The 16,415-nt window shown below is 39.5% G+C and overlaps 1 protein-coding gene across 1 annotated transcript; it reads right to left on the reverse strand.

Annotated features, from left to right (window-relative positions):
• Positions 1-503: 503 nt before the first annotated feature.
• Positions 504-15,961, reverse strand: LOC146502400 (vitellogenin-1-like). The gene is made up of 34 exons (XM_085132738.1): positions 15,883-15,961; positions 13,702-13,722; positions 13,435-13,586; positions 13,097-13,348; positions 12,858-13,019; positions 12,628-12,776; positions 12,392-12,554; positions 12,144-12,301; positions 10,971-11,136; positions 10,749-10,874; positions 10,436-10,654; positions 10,134-10,351; positions 9,950-10,047; positions 9,736-9,860; positions 9,563-9,664; positions 9,336-9,455; positions 9,054-9,243; positions 8,757-8,850; positions 7,330-7,515; positions 7,103-7,223; positions 6,822-7,026; positions 6,058-6,740; positions 3,825-3,953; positions 3,629-3,709; positions 3,355-3,555; positions 3,115-3,257; positions 2,900-3,035; positions 2,704-2,827; positions 2,428-2,608; positions 2,258-2,352; positions 2,068-2,162; positions 1,031-1,196; positions 793-954; positions 504-709 (listed from the first exon to the last, which is right to left on the reverse strand). The coding sequence occupies exons 1-34, from the start codon at positions 15,920-15,922 to the stop codon at positions 618-620; spliced, it is 5,355 nt and encodes a 1,784-aa protein (XP_084988864.1). The 5' UTR covers positions 15,923-15,961; the 3' UTR covers positions 504-617.
• Between the last annotated feature and the right edge of the window lie 454 nt (positions 15,962-16,415).

Here is a 16,415-nt window from a genome sequence, read left to right on the forward strand (position 1 = left end):
TGTTTCTATCCTCTTAAATGTAATTTCATTCATAGCCTAAAGCACATTTAAACAACAGAAGTTGACCCAAAGCTGTTTGGAAACCGGCATATTTACATTCCATGTCCAAAAAAATCTTTCAAATTACACAAAAAGCTGAAAGGTGTGTTTTAGTGGTTTAAGTAATTATTGTGCAAAGTAAAAATCACAGTATTAGTCTTTAAAAGGCGTTCAGAATTTGCAAAATGATTATGATGTATCTAATAAATGATAACGCACTGCTCTTCTCTACATAAGCTGCCTTTATACGTTAATAGTCCCACTATCAGTGTTTGGATCGATACCAAAATTTGGAGAATTACACAGCACTTGTCATCTGGCATGTGCGAATTAATTGCAGTCACCACTCTGTATAAGGGAAGCATTTATGTGGATGATATCACAGAAAGCAGGGAAGTGGATGGAGAATGTGGATCACTTATTTAAGCCAGAAGGAAAACTGGCAATTACTGAATTTATATGGGTGCGTTCAGCTTCACACTTTATTTCACAGATGATCTCATTTCTATTGTCTCTGTGTTACAATAAATGTAATAAACAGTCTTATTCGGTACAGATTGAGCCTGACAGTGCTGTTGTTAAGCACACTGAGCTGTGCAGGTGCAGGCGAGGTGACTCTCCGTAGTTTCCATCAGGTCCACGCTCTTATACATGCTGGAGGGGCTGGAACCTGCGGACGTGAAGGGAGCAAAAATAATGAGAAACTCTGTGTTTTTCTCTACGATGTTGCATCTTTAATCTTTGTAGACTCACCAGCTGGAAGGCAGTGGAAGCCAACAGTGACGTTGGTGGTGCGCACAGGGAAGCACCCAGGCATGCAGCGCAGTACAGGGTCGACAGAGTAGCACTCGGAGTTCTGAGCTTGCATGTTTCCCTGCTTCTCCAGCTGCACCGATTCATGCCTCATACGGCACTCTGTAACACAGCAGGGATTTTAGGGTTCCTGATAGATGAAGACTTGCCATGATTACATCAGATATCTTTGTCTTACCAGCGGCGTCTCTGCAGTTCTCAGCTGGCAGAATCCAAGAATGAGCAAAGCTCACTGCTGTCGTGGCTATCCATCCAGTGGGTGTGCGATACTCCTGCATGGTCTCCCCGTCAGCCTTTCCGCAGAGCCCACAAGTCTTCCCCTTCATCCAGTCCACAACTTTAATCTGCATCGTAGGATCACGTGATTAAAAACAATGCGCATTTTATATTTTTCATTGTTTTTCTCATATTTTAGTTACTGTATTGAAGTCTGGGGGAATACATATGAGAATACTATAAAACCTCTAAACTTATTACAAAAGAAAGTGATACGAATGATTCATAATGTTAAATATAGAGAACATACAAATAAATTATTTATAAAATCGAAATGACTAAAATTAGGAGATTTAGTGAAATTACGGACACTATTAATTATGTTTAAGGCTAAAAATAATATTTTGCCCTTTAAGTTACAAAGAGTATTTTTATTGTGTTCAGGGGGAGAAGACAGCAGAAGGAAATTTTAAGCATCAGTTAGCTAGGACTACACAAAGATTAATGAGTCCAACGGTTAGAGGTATACGACTGTGGAACTCACTTCATTATAATTTAAAGAATTGTATAAATTTACATTGTTTACATTGTTATATTTATTTTAATTTTAATTTTTCTCCTTGTTGCTATGTGGAGTGGTATATTCTGATTGTAAATTTGTTGTTTGGTTTGGGTTAGGACCGGAGATAAATGTTAATGTTAGTTTGTTCCCTGATTTTTGGTGCCCACTTGTAATATAAATTGGATTGTAGATAGGGGGCGGGGTTTAATAAGAATATTTTCTTCTTCCTGCTCCTTTTCACACATGGTTGTAGTGCGTTTTGATAGAAAGTGTGGTTGGTTTGTTTGATTTTTTGTACCAAGTGTGAAATAAATAAATAAATAAATGAAATGAAATGAAATTAATCAAACGTCAATTTTAACTGAATTTCCATCTCGTTTGGTCTTTTTCGTTTTTCCTTTTAAGCTCATAACCAAAGTTATCAGTTTTGCTTTTACCTTCCACGACTTCTTGTCAAAGTAGACTTCATGAAGACCATAGCTAGCTGCATACACAGAGATGCCTTCGCCACTTTGTTTGATCTGGATGTCAGCTGTAAGACAAACAGGTTCCATGATTACTCTCGTTTTTTCAACACAAAGATCTGTTTGCAAAATCCGATTCAAAGGTTTTAGACTGCATAGAAACCTCGGGGATAATGATACGGCAGGTGGCTCGTGGGTATTTCCAGCCCGTTCACATCCACAGTCACACTGGTTCTCCTCTGATAGAGGTCAATGTCTCTGCACGAGAAGAAATAAAAAGACTCAGTTTTGTCAAAAACCAGAGTTTCTTTCATGTTTTTAATGAAATCTTACACGTGAGCAATTTTCACACTGATCTGCTTCTGTCCAGTGCGATCCTTCCTCAGCAGAACGATGAATTTCAGCTCGTCTGTGCCATCCTGCGCCAGAACCTGATAGCAGTTTGAGGGCATCTCGTTCTTTAATTTCTTGTTGTTGAATGTGGTCAGTGTATTGCCGGTGAAGCTACATTCAGCTGAGGAGGGGAAAACACGTACATTTTTTAATTAAATGACGTGTCAGAAAAGGACACAGCCTGTCCACCTTTAAATGACAGGCACGAGCCATTACCTGCGCCAGCCGCAGCTAACAAGTGCTTGACCTTTCCAGAGACGTCACTGAAGGAAGTAAGATCTTTGATCTCGTTACTTGGCAGAGTGATGGGAAGATGCAAAGCCCGCTTATGAACAGTGCTCTGTAAACAGAATAATTATTGTGAGAAAAATCAAAACATGTGATTTTGAAACAACAACTTTGCTGTTCGTACTCTCGGTGTTTTCCAAATCAGGTCGATGATCGTGTCAGATACTACAGCCACAGTAAGCGAGAGCTGCTTGTCGCTGTTTTTGTCCTTTTCCTGAATCAAGCCGGCTGTCACGTGAGCACAAATGTACTTATACATCCTGCAAAGGAATTTACAAATATCAGATGGTTTCATATTGTCTGTATGACATGTGTGACAGTGTCTGTGAAGTTTCATACGTCTTTGCACGATGCTGGAGATCAGACGGTAACCGATTCCAGTCCACCTTCAACCGAGCTGCAGGGTTTCGACCGACAAGACCAGTTTCCGCTGTAATCGCGGTGTCATATTGGTTGCATTCTGCTCCCCAGTTCATTTTAGCCTAGAAAGAACAAATCGAAACGACAAATGGCAGAAAGGTTTAGGTGCGTTTTTTTCGTGCTATGCAACATCCAAAAATAAGCTAGACAGTGTCTCACTTTGACTTTGTGCATGCTCAACACGGCTCCATCAGCACAGAGCCTCCAGTTGTTATCAGGAACAATGTCATCTAGAATGATTTGAAGTCTGCTGGTGGTTTTGTCCATGTAAGCAATGAACTGGTATCCCTGCTTCTTGTCAGCTTTAACAGCACGGAAGATCACGCCAAACACGGCAGCTTGACTGTCAAGGAACCGCTTCTGTGGGGACAATTATTCATGTGAGTACATCCATGAAATCCCTCACTGGGAAGAAGATTTGACGGGATTTGACCTTATGTTGGATAGCGTCCAAGCTTGAGCCACTTCTTCTGCTTTTGAAAACCTCGGACGATGTGGCTTTAGAGGTGTGATGCTACAAGAATGCCATATAGTGCCATGCGAAAGACATGACACAAGTTACCACCTGTGCAAACTGTACAATGTGCAGTATTGTCATACTTTCAAACATGGTGTAAATGGGTTCTCACTGGGGTCTTGTGGTCCTTGTGGTTTTTCTTGTGTTTCTCTTTGTGTTTCTCTTTGTTTTTCTCTTTGTGCTTCTCTTTGTGTTTCTCTTTGTGATCCTCCTTCGATTTGTGGCGATGACTCGCAGGTTGCTATGAAGAAACATTTTGTCAGCAACCACAGTGGCCATATTTCCTTCTGCTGTCACATATACTCAGATAACTATGAGATTTCAAATCAATTAAAACTATAGATAGAAAACAGAATATTAACAAAATGCTGACTTATACAGTATAAATATTCAAACAGTAGTAGTGACAGCTCAAGCGGCTCTTTGTCTGAATATAATACACAGTGTTGGGGAGTAACGGAATACATGTACCGCCGTTACGTATTTAAAATACAAAATATGAGTAACTGTATTCCGTTACAGTTACCGTTTAAAAAGGTGGTATTTAGAATACAGTTACTTTGTTAAAATAAATGGATTACACGGCAGTACTTCCCTGTTTCATATTGTGGCGGGTCAGGACTGTTTGGGTTTTGTTTGACAGCTACGTTCTGTTGTTCCAGGCAGCGTTACGGTTGCCATGGTTACAGGCTGACGCTCTCTCTACGTGTTTCCTGGGTGAGAGAGCGCCTGTTGTTGTTGTTGTTGTTGTCACTACCCGATCCATACCGGAAACCCGATCGGTACCCCGCATGCGCAAATCTTACGTCACTTTCTCTCTTTGCCAACATTGCGACATTCAATATATTTGAATGATACGGTTAGCGCCCAGTTAGCTCCTAGCATTTCTCAACAGCTCTGCCTCCTTTTCGACTGCCCGGGACATTTAAACAATGGATAATCCGTATACAAACAAATTCTTGCTTTTCTCCTCAACAGAGAGCGTTCCCCGATTGAACAACAGCGCCGTAAAATAAGAAGAATGGGGCCTAATTACAGACTTAATAATATTGATTTAGCAATGTGTCAAGTGAAGATTCATCAGCCAGATTAAGTGTTTACTGACAATTGACAGTGATAGCGGACATCATCATCACTATTCCAGTCAATCCTCTCCTCACAGACAAGCATAAACACACTCGACTATCACTAAATCAAATTTAACACACGTTTGTAATGACGCCCATTCATTTTACAATAGGGTTCATTCGCTCGGTCAGCAGGTGGCAGTATCCTCGTACACTGGGGAGTACACTGCCATTAAACGAACAGAAGAAGAAGAAAACATCTGCACATGCGCGGTACGGATCGGGTAGACCCGATTTGTACGGTCCGACTTTGCACATGCGCAGTAAGGATCGGGGAGTCCCGATCCGTAACTATCTTTTTATTTTTCGTTTTTGTCTACATTGTACTGAAATGCTTCATTATTGCAAACATTTTAAGATATACTTATTATTCTTAACATCTTAACCGATACTCTGACCCATAACTATCGTAAAACGCTACGACCGGAAGTAGACACCTTTCGCGCATGCGGGGTACCGATCGGGTTTCCGGTACGGATCGGGTAGCGACAGTTGTGCTAAGCTAATAGGCAGAATGCTACAGGTATAGCTCTAAAGAATGTAGCATCATGTGCAGTGTAGTCCGTGCTGCAGGGAGAATGGACTGCCATACACGTTATGTGTCTGTGAGCGAGGGAGGGAGAAAAAGGAAAAGTACGAGCTGTCATCGAGCAAAAACGGGAGCTGGAAGCATGTAAATATAATAATAACCACTGCAGCCAAGAAGAGAGCCTGACGAGCCCAGCTGTAAGTAAGCTATTAAGACTCGACTGTACACCGTCGCTAGGGGGTCTGAAAACTCGCTAAATATAGCGACAAAGTCGCTAAGTTGGCAACACTGACTGTACACCGTGTTCGTGTTTTCCTCCGAAACAATAAGTTCCGTTGGAGCAGCCTTTCAACGCCTCCCTCTGTCTCTCGCTAGCAAACTTGACCCAGACAACAAAGTAAAGCTAGTTTTCAGCTACGAGCCGACACGAACCCACCGTATTAGCCAGAGGTCCCATTACTACGGTTCGGAGCCGCGGACCTTCAGTAACAGTAATAAATGACAGCAATAGTACATTCATGTAGTTGTAAACAGCATGATAATATATTACGTATTCAGAATACGTTACTCTCATTGAGTAATGTAACGGAATACGTTACAGAATACATTTTAGGGCATGTAATCTGTAATCTGTAATGGAATACATTTTAAAAGTAACCTTCCCAACACTGATAATACAACATGTTTACCTTTCCGTGGTGCACACTGTAGTGAGAAGAGCTTGAACTAAGACTGAAGAGCGACGCAAAGCTCGATGCAATGCTGGACTTGGAAGCACTGACAGAGGTGGAGAAGCTGAAGCTGCTTCTTTTGCTTGTGCTGCTGCTGCTTCTACTTATTCTGCTGCTGCTTCTTATGCTGCTGCTGCTTCTACTACTACTGATACTGCTGCTTCTACTACTACTACTACTACTACTGCTGCTGCTGCTACTGCTGCTGCTGCTGCTACTTGTGCTTCTGCTGCTTCTACTACTACTGCTACTGCTGCTGCTACTCCTGCTACTACTACTCCTGCTACTCCTGCTACTACTACTTCTACTACTACTACTACTGCTGCTGCTGCTGTAACGTCTTTTCAGCAACTGGACTTGTTGAGCAGTTGCATCAATGGTCTTCCTGCCAGAATAGGATAAAGTGGAGTTAGAGGAAGAGGATCTGACAGGAAGGCGAGAGCTGGAACTGGAGGACGAAGAGGAGGAGGACATGGTGCTATTCTTCTGGGTAGAGGCCAGGATTTTGTGGAGCTTCATTAAGACTGGTGTTTCCTCTGGGATTTCTTCTTCTCTAAGGGTGATGTGTTTGATGATCTTCTGTGCAGCCTTACTTCCAAGTTGAACCTCTAATTCCAGTCTCTCAGCAGCTTCACCTTCGACTGAAAGCATCATCAGTTAATGCGGTTAGCAGCTAATTTCTGCACTGTGTCACTAGAAAAAGCACTTTTCTAAGTTCTTACTTGGTATGACAGAAAAAACAGCAGAGTGCTTTCCAGCCAGTTTATACACTGCAGCATCCCCCGTGTGAGCAGTGGCAATCTTGAGACAGGCCTTGAGTCCAGCGTTAACAGTCTGAGCGCAGTACTTCTTCTTACTCTTCACCAATTTATATTTGATGTGCATGCCAGCTGTCTGACGTTGAGAAATGAACTCTGCGGATCTTGACTATGAGGAGAAAGTATGTAAATTACATAAAAAAGACACAATATTTTTTATATATCTAAAACGGTTTAAAATTCACCTCATCAGCAGCATCAGAAGAAGTGTTATTCGATATAAGAATCTGTCTTGGGTTGGCAGGGATCACAGGAGTGATACTTTCTCCCGAAACAGGATTTCTTACCACAGCAAAAGTCTCAACCCTGTTAAAGAGAAGCAAGGATGAACCGTAATCATCGGTGCAAAGGTAAAAGCATCTCAGAAGCGATGTTTAGGAATATGCAATAAATTAAAGATGTCATGGCTTACTCCACAGCTGTGATGTTTTCAGGCACTGAAACAGGAAGAGCTGTGAAGTTTAAGTAGCCCTCATGGATGTTAAATGTGACCTCAGTTTTGGCAGGAGCGATGGAGTAGAGTTTGGCTCTTGATACCATGACAGCCTGGAGTATGGCAGTGTTTACCCCGAACACAGCAAATGTGTTCACAGCCGCACTAGAAGAGGAGGACAGTTGAACATGATATTACATTTGTTGGTAACACGTTATAATACAGCCAGGACCCAAGACGGTAATTCCCCTAGAAATAAGTGGAATTTCCTTATATTATACCTGAAATTACAATATAATTATATTTACCAACAAATACCCAGAGGTAGACACAGTTGCATAAGGGTAATAATTTAAGTTTTTTACAAGAAAATAATAATTACACTGTTAGTAATTTTACATTATGCACACGTACCTTTAATCTGCATGTAACTTCAGGTATTTTAGAGGAATGGAGACATAAATTATGCAAATTATAATGTGAGTAATTTTAAATAGTACATAAATACCTGCATCACTCAGGTCGCTTACACACAGACTCTATTCAGACCTTTTCTTTGCACTACTTCCAACCTGTTTGCAACTATTTTGTTCTCTAACGTGCGCCTTTCCCTTATTTTTGTATATATCCCTCTTGATTGTAGATATTCCTGCTGTACACTATTTATATTTTATTTTGGCACAAATAGTGTGGAGCATCTGCAATTTTGTTGTACATGTACAATGACAATAAATGGCTCTTCTATTCTATTCTATTCTATTCTATTCTATTCTAATATCTTTAAATATTGCTTAAGAAAATTAAAGTAGTGCGTATCTTTGAGTATTTTACAGGAAAAGAGACACAAATTGTACCTTTTTTTTTATTTTTAGAAAACAAGGAAAAAATTCATGGATAAGTAACTTTAAGTAGTATGCAAGTAATTATAAGTATTGTGTTTCCAGGAAAAGACTAATTGTACTGTAAGCAATTTAAACAGTACAGAAGTAGCAATAATAGTGAGTAAGCAGTGTGTAACTTTGGTTATTTTGCAAGAAAAGAGACACAAATTACACTGTAAGTTGTTTTAAATAGTACATGAAGAGTTTTGAGTCATGCATAAGTAATTTTAAGTAGTGCGTAACTTCAGGTATTTTACAGGAACTGAGGCACAAACACAAAATGAAGCCATTTTCAGTGGGGACTTTCCCCATCTCACACTGCAGGTACCTGCTGTATTTTAGGTTCTCCAACCATCAAGTAGCTTAACTTTCATTCATTATGCTGGTGTGAACCATCCAGGTAAAATAATTTCAGGTAAAATTCTTGGAAATTCCCACTTGATTCCAGGGGAATTAAACCCTTACTAATGTGCTGTATTATAAAGTATTAGCCATTTACTATTGTAGCGACAGCTATTGCCCCACCTTGGCGTGACCTTGGTACTAATGTATACGTCTGCCTTGAGAAGGTGTCTGAGATAAAAGTCTTCTGGCAGAGCTGGAGTTGTCGTGACTTTCACTAAGAAAACAGAAAGTTACTTTCTGCACATTGTTATGATATTTCCATATTAATTTATTAAGAGAAAGTTTGCAACTTCTTCTGTCTTTGAAAAAAGTTTTTAAAAAAATGCTCAAAACTTTTAAAGAAGTTTTGGTGTTGATGGAAATATTAGGTCATTAAGTAATATTAGGTGTTTTAGTTGATTTTTAGCATTTACTCACTTTGACCACGAACAGCAGCCACAGCAGCAGTGTACAGACCGAGCTCCATGGGAAAACCAGCTATAGTAGGCATGATATGTCTCACCTCATTAGCCAGCAGAGGCTTAACAAAGCGCCAAGTAGGACCAGACTGCAGAGCCTTGAAAACATCTCTACCAAACGTGTTAGCATCGTTATTGCCAAAGATGAGCTGCAGGGGAAGAATATTTTATAAATATTGCTTCTTGCAAAATCGTGATTAAACTGATCTTTAGGTTGATGGGCTGTTTGTTTAAATCGTACATTAAAGGTGTTGTCAAACCAGTTTTTGTCAAAGTCAACAAAGGCAACTTCTTGTCCAAAAAACTTGACGTAGATGGAAGTCAGGGGTTTGCTGTTGGGTGCAGACTTCAAGTGAGAGAGCTGTAGAGAGAGAGATGCAGTCCAACTGATCACTAGTCTTCTGTTTCATTTTGCAGATAGCAGATAAGACGTCCCTGTCATTCTTGTAACTTTATGGTGTTGCTTACAGCCTTAATGACATGTTTCATCCTGGTGACCCTGTCAGCACTATCAAAAACTGCTGGGTTTTTCAGAAAAGCCTCCTGTAGTCCCCCAGTTCTTACTCCCACCTAGAAAAAAAAAAGACAAGCAACTTTCAGGTTAGTTATTAAATATCTGGACTGATTTCGGTTTGCTTTACCTCCAGAATGTCAGCAGCAGCTCCAGCAAAGAAAGCCTTGATCCTAGTCGTAATAGATTTGGGCATGATGGTGGCAGCATCATTGATGTAGTAAGCAGTCGCAGCAGCACCGAGCATAAAGGGACCTAACAAAGAGTTTAATGAGATGCAGTTAAACATTATTAAATCGAAAATAAAGATCCAGGTTACTTAAACCGGGCACGGCGATTCTCACTGTTATAGACGTCGACGTGGATGGCTTTGCTGAAACGTGAGCTCAGTTTGTCCAGGTTTGGGCCCAACATTCTCAGGGCAGCTTTGCATGCTGCAGCACTGCAGGGATAACATGAAAGAGCTCACTGCAGGATGGATCAAATCACAGAGATTTATTGTGACGAAGGATTAGAAAGCACTCTTACACTGAGGCATAAATAACGCTGGTGCTCCTAGTCAGGGACTTCATGTGGGAATAGGTGAAGCTTGCTACTTGCAAATTTGTATCTGTCTTCACAATATGAACAACAGCTGACACCAAACTCATTGAAGGTTTTGTCTCAAAGAGCACCATGCACGCAAGCATGCGGATCTCTGAATGAAGAGTCTTGTCCCCGTAGAGCTGAAAGGCTAAATACTGGACCTAATGTATAAGAGAGCGCAGACTCAGTGTGGAGCTTTGTGCAAAAACTAGAATGATCAGGACATCTCTGCGTTGATAATTCACCGTTTTAGGCTCCTTTTTGGCGATGTTCCTCAAGGCCATCATGGCATCAGCATGAACTCTCACTGGCAGTGATGAACCTAATTTACTATGTAGGGGCAGCATCTTTGTGATTGTCTTGAGGCTAGAAGGATGCGCAGCATTTCCCAAAGCCTTCACGAACAGGATGATGTCCTCTGTGTTTCCATCTTTCAGAGCCTGTGCAAGAAGGTCTTGAATGGGCTGCAAGAGCAAATAAGGAAGTAAATCACCCGTTCTCTCATTCTTAAATGTGTACGTGACTCTACAGCAGCATGTAAGGTCAATGTTATATTACCTGTATGAGCTCAGCAGAACAGGAAGTCCTCTCATAGCAGTGTTTGTAAATCATGGTACCGTAGCCAAGGAATACAATCTGGCGCAGAACTGGGTTTCTCGCAATGTTGCTTTCCTTTGTTAGGCTCTAAAACATTAAACATATCAGAGTTAATTCAAAAACTTCCCGTTTTACTCTGGACAAAGTAACTTGACTTCACTAGATATGTTGAGATTTACCGACCTCGATGACCTCAATGGCCTCGGTGGTTGCTGTCACCATGTGAAACGAATTAACCAAAGCCTGAACGGCTTCAAACACAGTTATGGTTTCTGCTAGGTATTTCTCTTTGATAAATCTCAGAGCATCAGCATTTCCCACTGCAGGAATGGCGTCCATGATCCATTTTCTGAAACAATAAAAAGGAAATTTGCCAAATTGTGCAAATATCTTTACATGATATTTTAACCCTTTAAGACCTACCATAGAACCAAGTCCACCAGAGCTTATATTATATTTTTACATGCTGTAGTGCCATTTTTGTGAGCATTTCAAGTTGCTATACATCAATACAACCATTATAGCCCAAATTCTAATAATATGTATACATTAAGTGCATAGAATTTACATAAATTGCAAAAAAGTGCAATAAACTACAAAAAAATTGAAAATTGTTTTTGCTTTTTTAACATATATTTCTAGTTAGAGAAATTTAAGAGGCTTATCCCTCAAAACTGTAAATACAAAAAAGTTGCACAAAATAGTTTCCCACCACAGGAAATTTATTTTGAGTGTCTTCATAGTTTTATTTTTGAAATACACCAATTTTTATATACTGCAGGAAAAACAAAAATAAATATTATAATGCAAATTTGCAAAGAAAACAGCATATGCATCAAAATAAACTATTTCCAGCAGTGCAATATGAGTCCTAAGCATCCCAGAAACCACACAGAAAGTCATAAAGTCAAAGATAACTTTTAAAAACACCAGTATAGGCTCATGAGGCCCTGATGGTAAAAAAAAAACTACATATCCGCGAAAATGACGTCACTTCCAGTTTCGGGCAAGTAATGGCGGACGTGCAAAAGTTCGCGAAATGACGTCTATTCCAACTAGAAAGTGTTACGAACAGCTGATCGGATCGGCAAAGCGTGTTTCTGGAATATTATGTTTTTGTTGCTGCAAGCGCTTTTTATGCAGTTTTTGCAAAGCTTTATGTGGAAGGAAACCGTGACTTAGGACAAGCTGATGGCATAAGATGTAAGTACAACTCCTCCGGTTTCATATGCAAAAAAAATTATTGCGCTAGCTTACGTGGTTGCAGAGCTACCGGGATTTAAAAATAGTTACGCAAAACGGAGCGTGCTGCTCTGACCGGCTTTAAAGGGTTAAACATTTAATCAGTGAAATCACCTGTGGGCAGAACTCCCTGAGTGTTTGCTCCAGAGGTTCTCCAGAGTTTCATTGGAGGCTGCACGGAGGAGTTGAACAAACTTCAAAAATTCCAGAGGTGCATCTTCATGAACTCTTCCTACAGCCTGTTTGACCAGGTGATTCAGAGTGTCCTCGAGCTAGTGACACAGGGGTAAACAGGATATCACCGAGCACAGCACAGACTTTTAATTCATGTCTTAGGAATAACCTCTTAATTATGACAATACCTGAGACTCCGTGTCGTTGATATTGAGGAGCAGAATGGGTAACTGAAGAAGCTCAGTGGAGAATTGATATGTGAGATTTCCACGGTGTGAATACTGAGCCAGGGGTGGTGGTGTAGTGGGTGCATAAGGGGGTGTTCCAACCTCAAGGAGCATCAAGGATTGCCTTGAATGTGGAAAGAAAAGTTCATTTATGTTCTTTGAATCAATTTTTATATTCACAGTTGTTATGGACATACTTGGTCTCCATATGGGCAGCTCCATGCTGCTCGCTGAAAGGTGAGAACTGGATCAGCTCATGGACCGATGCCTCCTTGATCTGGATGCCATTATCGAGTGGTTTCATGATGTAACTGTATGATGAAACTCCTTTCAGGTTTTTAGTGTCCTGTAAGAACAAAGCTGTTGCTTGTCATGCATCCCATCACTTTCACAGATGTTTCCCTGATATAAAATGTGTAAAACCTACCCCCTGGCACTTTCCACATTTCTCTGTGTATGCTAACCCCATGTCTTTAGTTATTCTTTCTTGGCAGTGGCTCATATCTCTGGTCTTTCTCAGATAGACACGTTCAGCCTCTGTGTCCTCAGTGATGGAGTAAAGTGTCTTGCACACACCCTGAGTTCCAGCCTATAGAGCAGCACACATATTCAGTAGGGAGATTCAACTTCTTGTCACACACAGATTTATGAAGATCTTTCACCAACCTCCTGCAACTCGTAGACATTTAGTGTCTTTTTGATGTTGAGCTGAAAGACATTCAGGATACCTCTGTAGATGTTAAGCACTGTTGTTGAGACGGTTTCAGGGGCGAAGACTTTTCCCACAGCACCGTTGACATACTCAAACTTAATGGGAGTCGTGAGCTCAGCTTGGAGGGCTGAAGTCAGCTCAGTTGCTGGGATAAAAGGATCCTCAGGCCAAATTCCACTATACTGCTGGAGCTCAGGTTCCTCAAGCTTTCATATAAGAGTAAGGTTTAATTCAATTAGTATACATGTAAAAGGTAAAATGACTGCAGTTTGTGCAGGATTTTGATCTTTACCTTAATGAAGTATGTGTTCTGGTCTATAGCATTGATGCTAACTTTGCTGCTGATATTTAGTCCAGCTCTCGCTGAACCTTTCTCTAACAGGCCCGCCAGGAGCAGCGCCTCATACTTGTACACGTAGGTTTTACCAGCTTCAAAAACAGGATCTGGAAGAAGTCAGTGAATGTAGTTTATATGACTCATTTGTGAAATTATATGAACCATAAACTCTAAACCAAGCCTACAGTTTATGTTTCACAGTGAAAACAGTATTGAACTTACCTTGATGTTGAAGATCACCAGCTGTAAGAAAATAAGAAAGAAATCAGTAATACAGCAAGTAAAATCTGAAACTATTACAACATTTGAAAACATAGTTTGCATTTTGTTTTACAAATTAAATCCAGAGGTAAAAGGAAAGCAGTGCACTGTAAATGTTAAAGGACAAACATTGTGATTATACAAACCACTAATTCAACCCCAAATCTCTTAAGCATGTTTCAAAACTGAGCCAGACAGAGACTCAAAGCACAAAGAGATTTAGAAAAATCTGTTGAAAAAAAGAAAACACACAAAAAAGAATCTGAATCCATAAACAATGCCAAAACATATGAATGGGCTTGAATATGCTTTTCAGCAGTGTTTATATATGTTATGATTTATATTTCTTGTGCAAATTACTGCATGTTCGCTCCAAAGACTCTGCTCTGGAATTTCATTATAATTGTGTACAATAAGACTTCTATTTTAATTCAGATAATGAAGTAGTAAAGATGAGCAACTAAACCAGTGGATATGCAAAGTTTTGCTGGAAATGGAAATTTGATTGTCTTTGAATGTTGTGGTGGAATTTTCTGTTAATAACGTCTGCAACAAGGTCAGCTGTGGTCAAGCCTCTTTATTTACTGCATGCAGGAGAGCAAACACACGTCAAACATCACAGTTCTACAGTCATGAAAGCTTTGTCCTTGAGACGTCACAGGTCTCTTTTATACCCTCACACACAACACCCTGCATCTTTTCAATTACAACTATTTTTCATCCCACCCGACTGTTGCTGGGCAGGAAAGGCTTCCCACTACCTATGCTCCAGGAAGCACCTGGACTGGTCTTCTTGGGAATTTTGTCCTTCTACACCTTAACAGTCAGTAGATACATAGTGAAACATGGTTAAGCATAGCTAAGCAGTTACACCTGGTCATATTGACACACACACCCTTCATCTAAGAAACAAAAGGTTATACAAACTCCTACAGTGACTAAACACCTGAATCAAAATGTGAGGATAAACTAGAATTTCCCCATTACAAAGTCACACTGTACAAAACTTAGTGGTTCTTTGTAAGTAGAGTAGCTGACAAAATGACCCATGTTAACCTGATCTTGATCATTTGAATTGATTTTAGTTATTAAAGTGAGCTAAAATATTTTTTCATTTCTAGTTCCAGGTTTTAGCTCCCTGCTTACAAGAAAAGTTGAACTGCTGGGTCTGTATTAGAGGTGGGAATCACCATACATCCCACGATACGATATTATTGCAATTTTTTAAAATATTTTGCAATATTCAGATTCTGTACATAAAGGTAAACTTTATCAATATTCATTTTCTCTAATATCAAAGTCTCACACTCAGTCTTTCTCTCATTTCAGTTTGATTGTTGACAAACTGAACGGTTTGTATTACAGTCTAGTCCAACTTAACTGAATCAACCATCTGGTACAATTATAGCTATTCTGAACTATGCCGTTTATGAAAACTATGCAGCCCCTTCAGCAACTGAAGAATTTGAAAGTAAATTAAAACAAAATATAATTTTACATTAAATAAAAAAGTTTTAAACTTAATTAAAATAAAACATGTCTTAAATTAAAATAAGTAAACTGTCATGTTTATTGCTGCCAAAAACAAGTTAAACACATTTGGACAGTGAAGGAATGTCAGGATTCTTGCTCAGAAAAAGGATCAACATGCTCTGAAGTCAGAGCACAAAAACCTTTTTTGTAACAAAATATCGATTTCTGCTGTCCCTGTATCCATACATTATTAGCAAACAAAATATCACCATACTACACAATATCAATTTTTTTCCCCACCCCTAGTCTGTATATATTAAAATTCACATAAAGTAACAAATATGTAACAAACACGCAGCATGTTTTCTGTTACATATGCCTAAAAATGAAAACTTTTTTTTAAAGAGGGATAAACCCACTACCAATTTATAACAAGTACATAACTATAATTTGTCTTTACCTACATTCAACTCAATTCAAAGGTTATTTACATATCACCAAATCACAACAACAGTTGCTTCAAGGTGCTTTTTATTGTTGGGTAAAGACCCTACATTACACTGACATTACCATTTAACGCATAATCAATAAAACTCCAAATATGAAATCAGCATTATTTTTGAACATATTTATAAAATAGCAAAGTTTTGCACAAACATCATCACTCACCCACAAAGGCCAGAATCAGGGCGAGCACGAGCGCTCTCATTGCTGACAGGGTGGTGCTGGTCTGCAGAGACAGGCAGCCTTTTAAAGGGAAATTTGTGCTGACAAATTGCAGGAAGGTATGATTCAAACCCCTGGACATTTGATCATTGCACTCATATATCAGTGGATGAAAAGTTAGGGTCACCTGCCCTTGTTCTCTTCAAATATGGCAGGCTAAGCCCTGACGTGATGTGTAGAAATTTTCATTGCGTTTCATTCGAAAGTAAAACTGAAAAATAGAATTTTTTCACAACAATCTTTTTTTGTTGCAGTGTATTTGCTGATGGGTTTATCTTTTCATTTTTTCCCTGACATATAACTACTCTCCCTTTATCCAAAAGACTCATATAAGAATAGCAAAAAGGTTCATTAAAAATAAGGTTTCACTGACATTTTCAGTTGTTTACATACATGTCAAGTGTTTGCTTAAATATTATTTGTCTCATCAAATCAAGCCAGTGCCACTGATTTATTTATTTTTTTAATGTTGTAAC

Source organism: Neolamprologus multifasciatus, chromosome 15, assembly GCF_963576455.1.
Source record: "Neolamprologus multifasciatus chromosome 15, fNeoMul1.2, whole genome shotgun sequence".
In the NCBI taxonomy this organism is placed as follows: domain Eukaryota; kingdom Metazoa; phylum Chordata; class Actinopteri; order Cichliformes; family Cichlidae; genus Neolamprologus; species Neolamprologus multifasciatus.

Excerpts from the sequence above, each read along its gene's own strand:
- LOC146502400 (XM_085132738.1), bottom strand. The coding sequence starts at position 15,922 with ATGAGAGCGCTCGTGCTCGCCCTGATTCTGGCCTTTGTGG. Across the intron at positions 13,020-13,096 it reads ATGTCTACGAGTTGCAGGAG|GCTGGAACTCAGGGTGTGTG; the intron begins GTTGGTGAAAGA and ends GCTGCTCTATAG. Across the intron at positions 3,556-3,628 it reads TGGACGCTATCCAACATAAG|AAGCGGTTCCTTGACAGTCA; the intron begins GTCAAATCCCGT and ends TTGTCCCCACAG.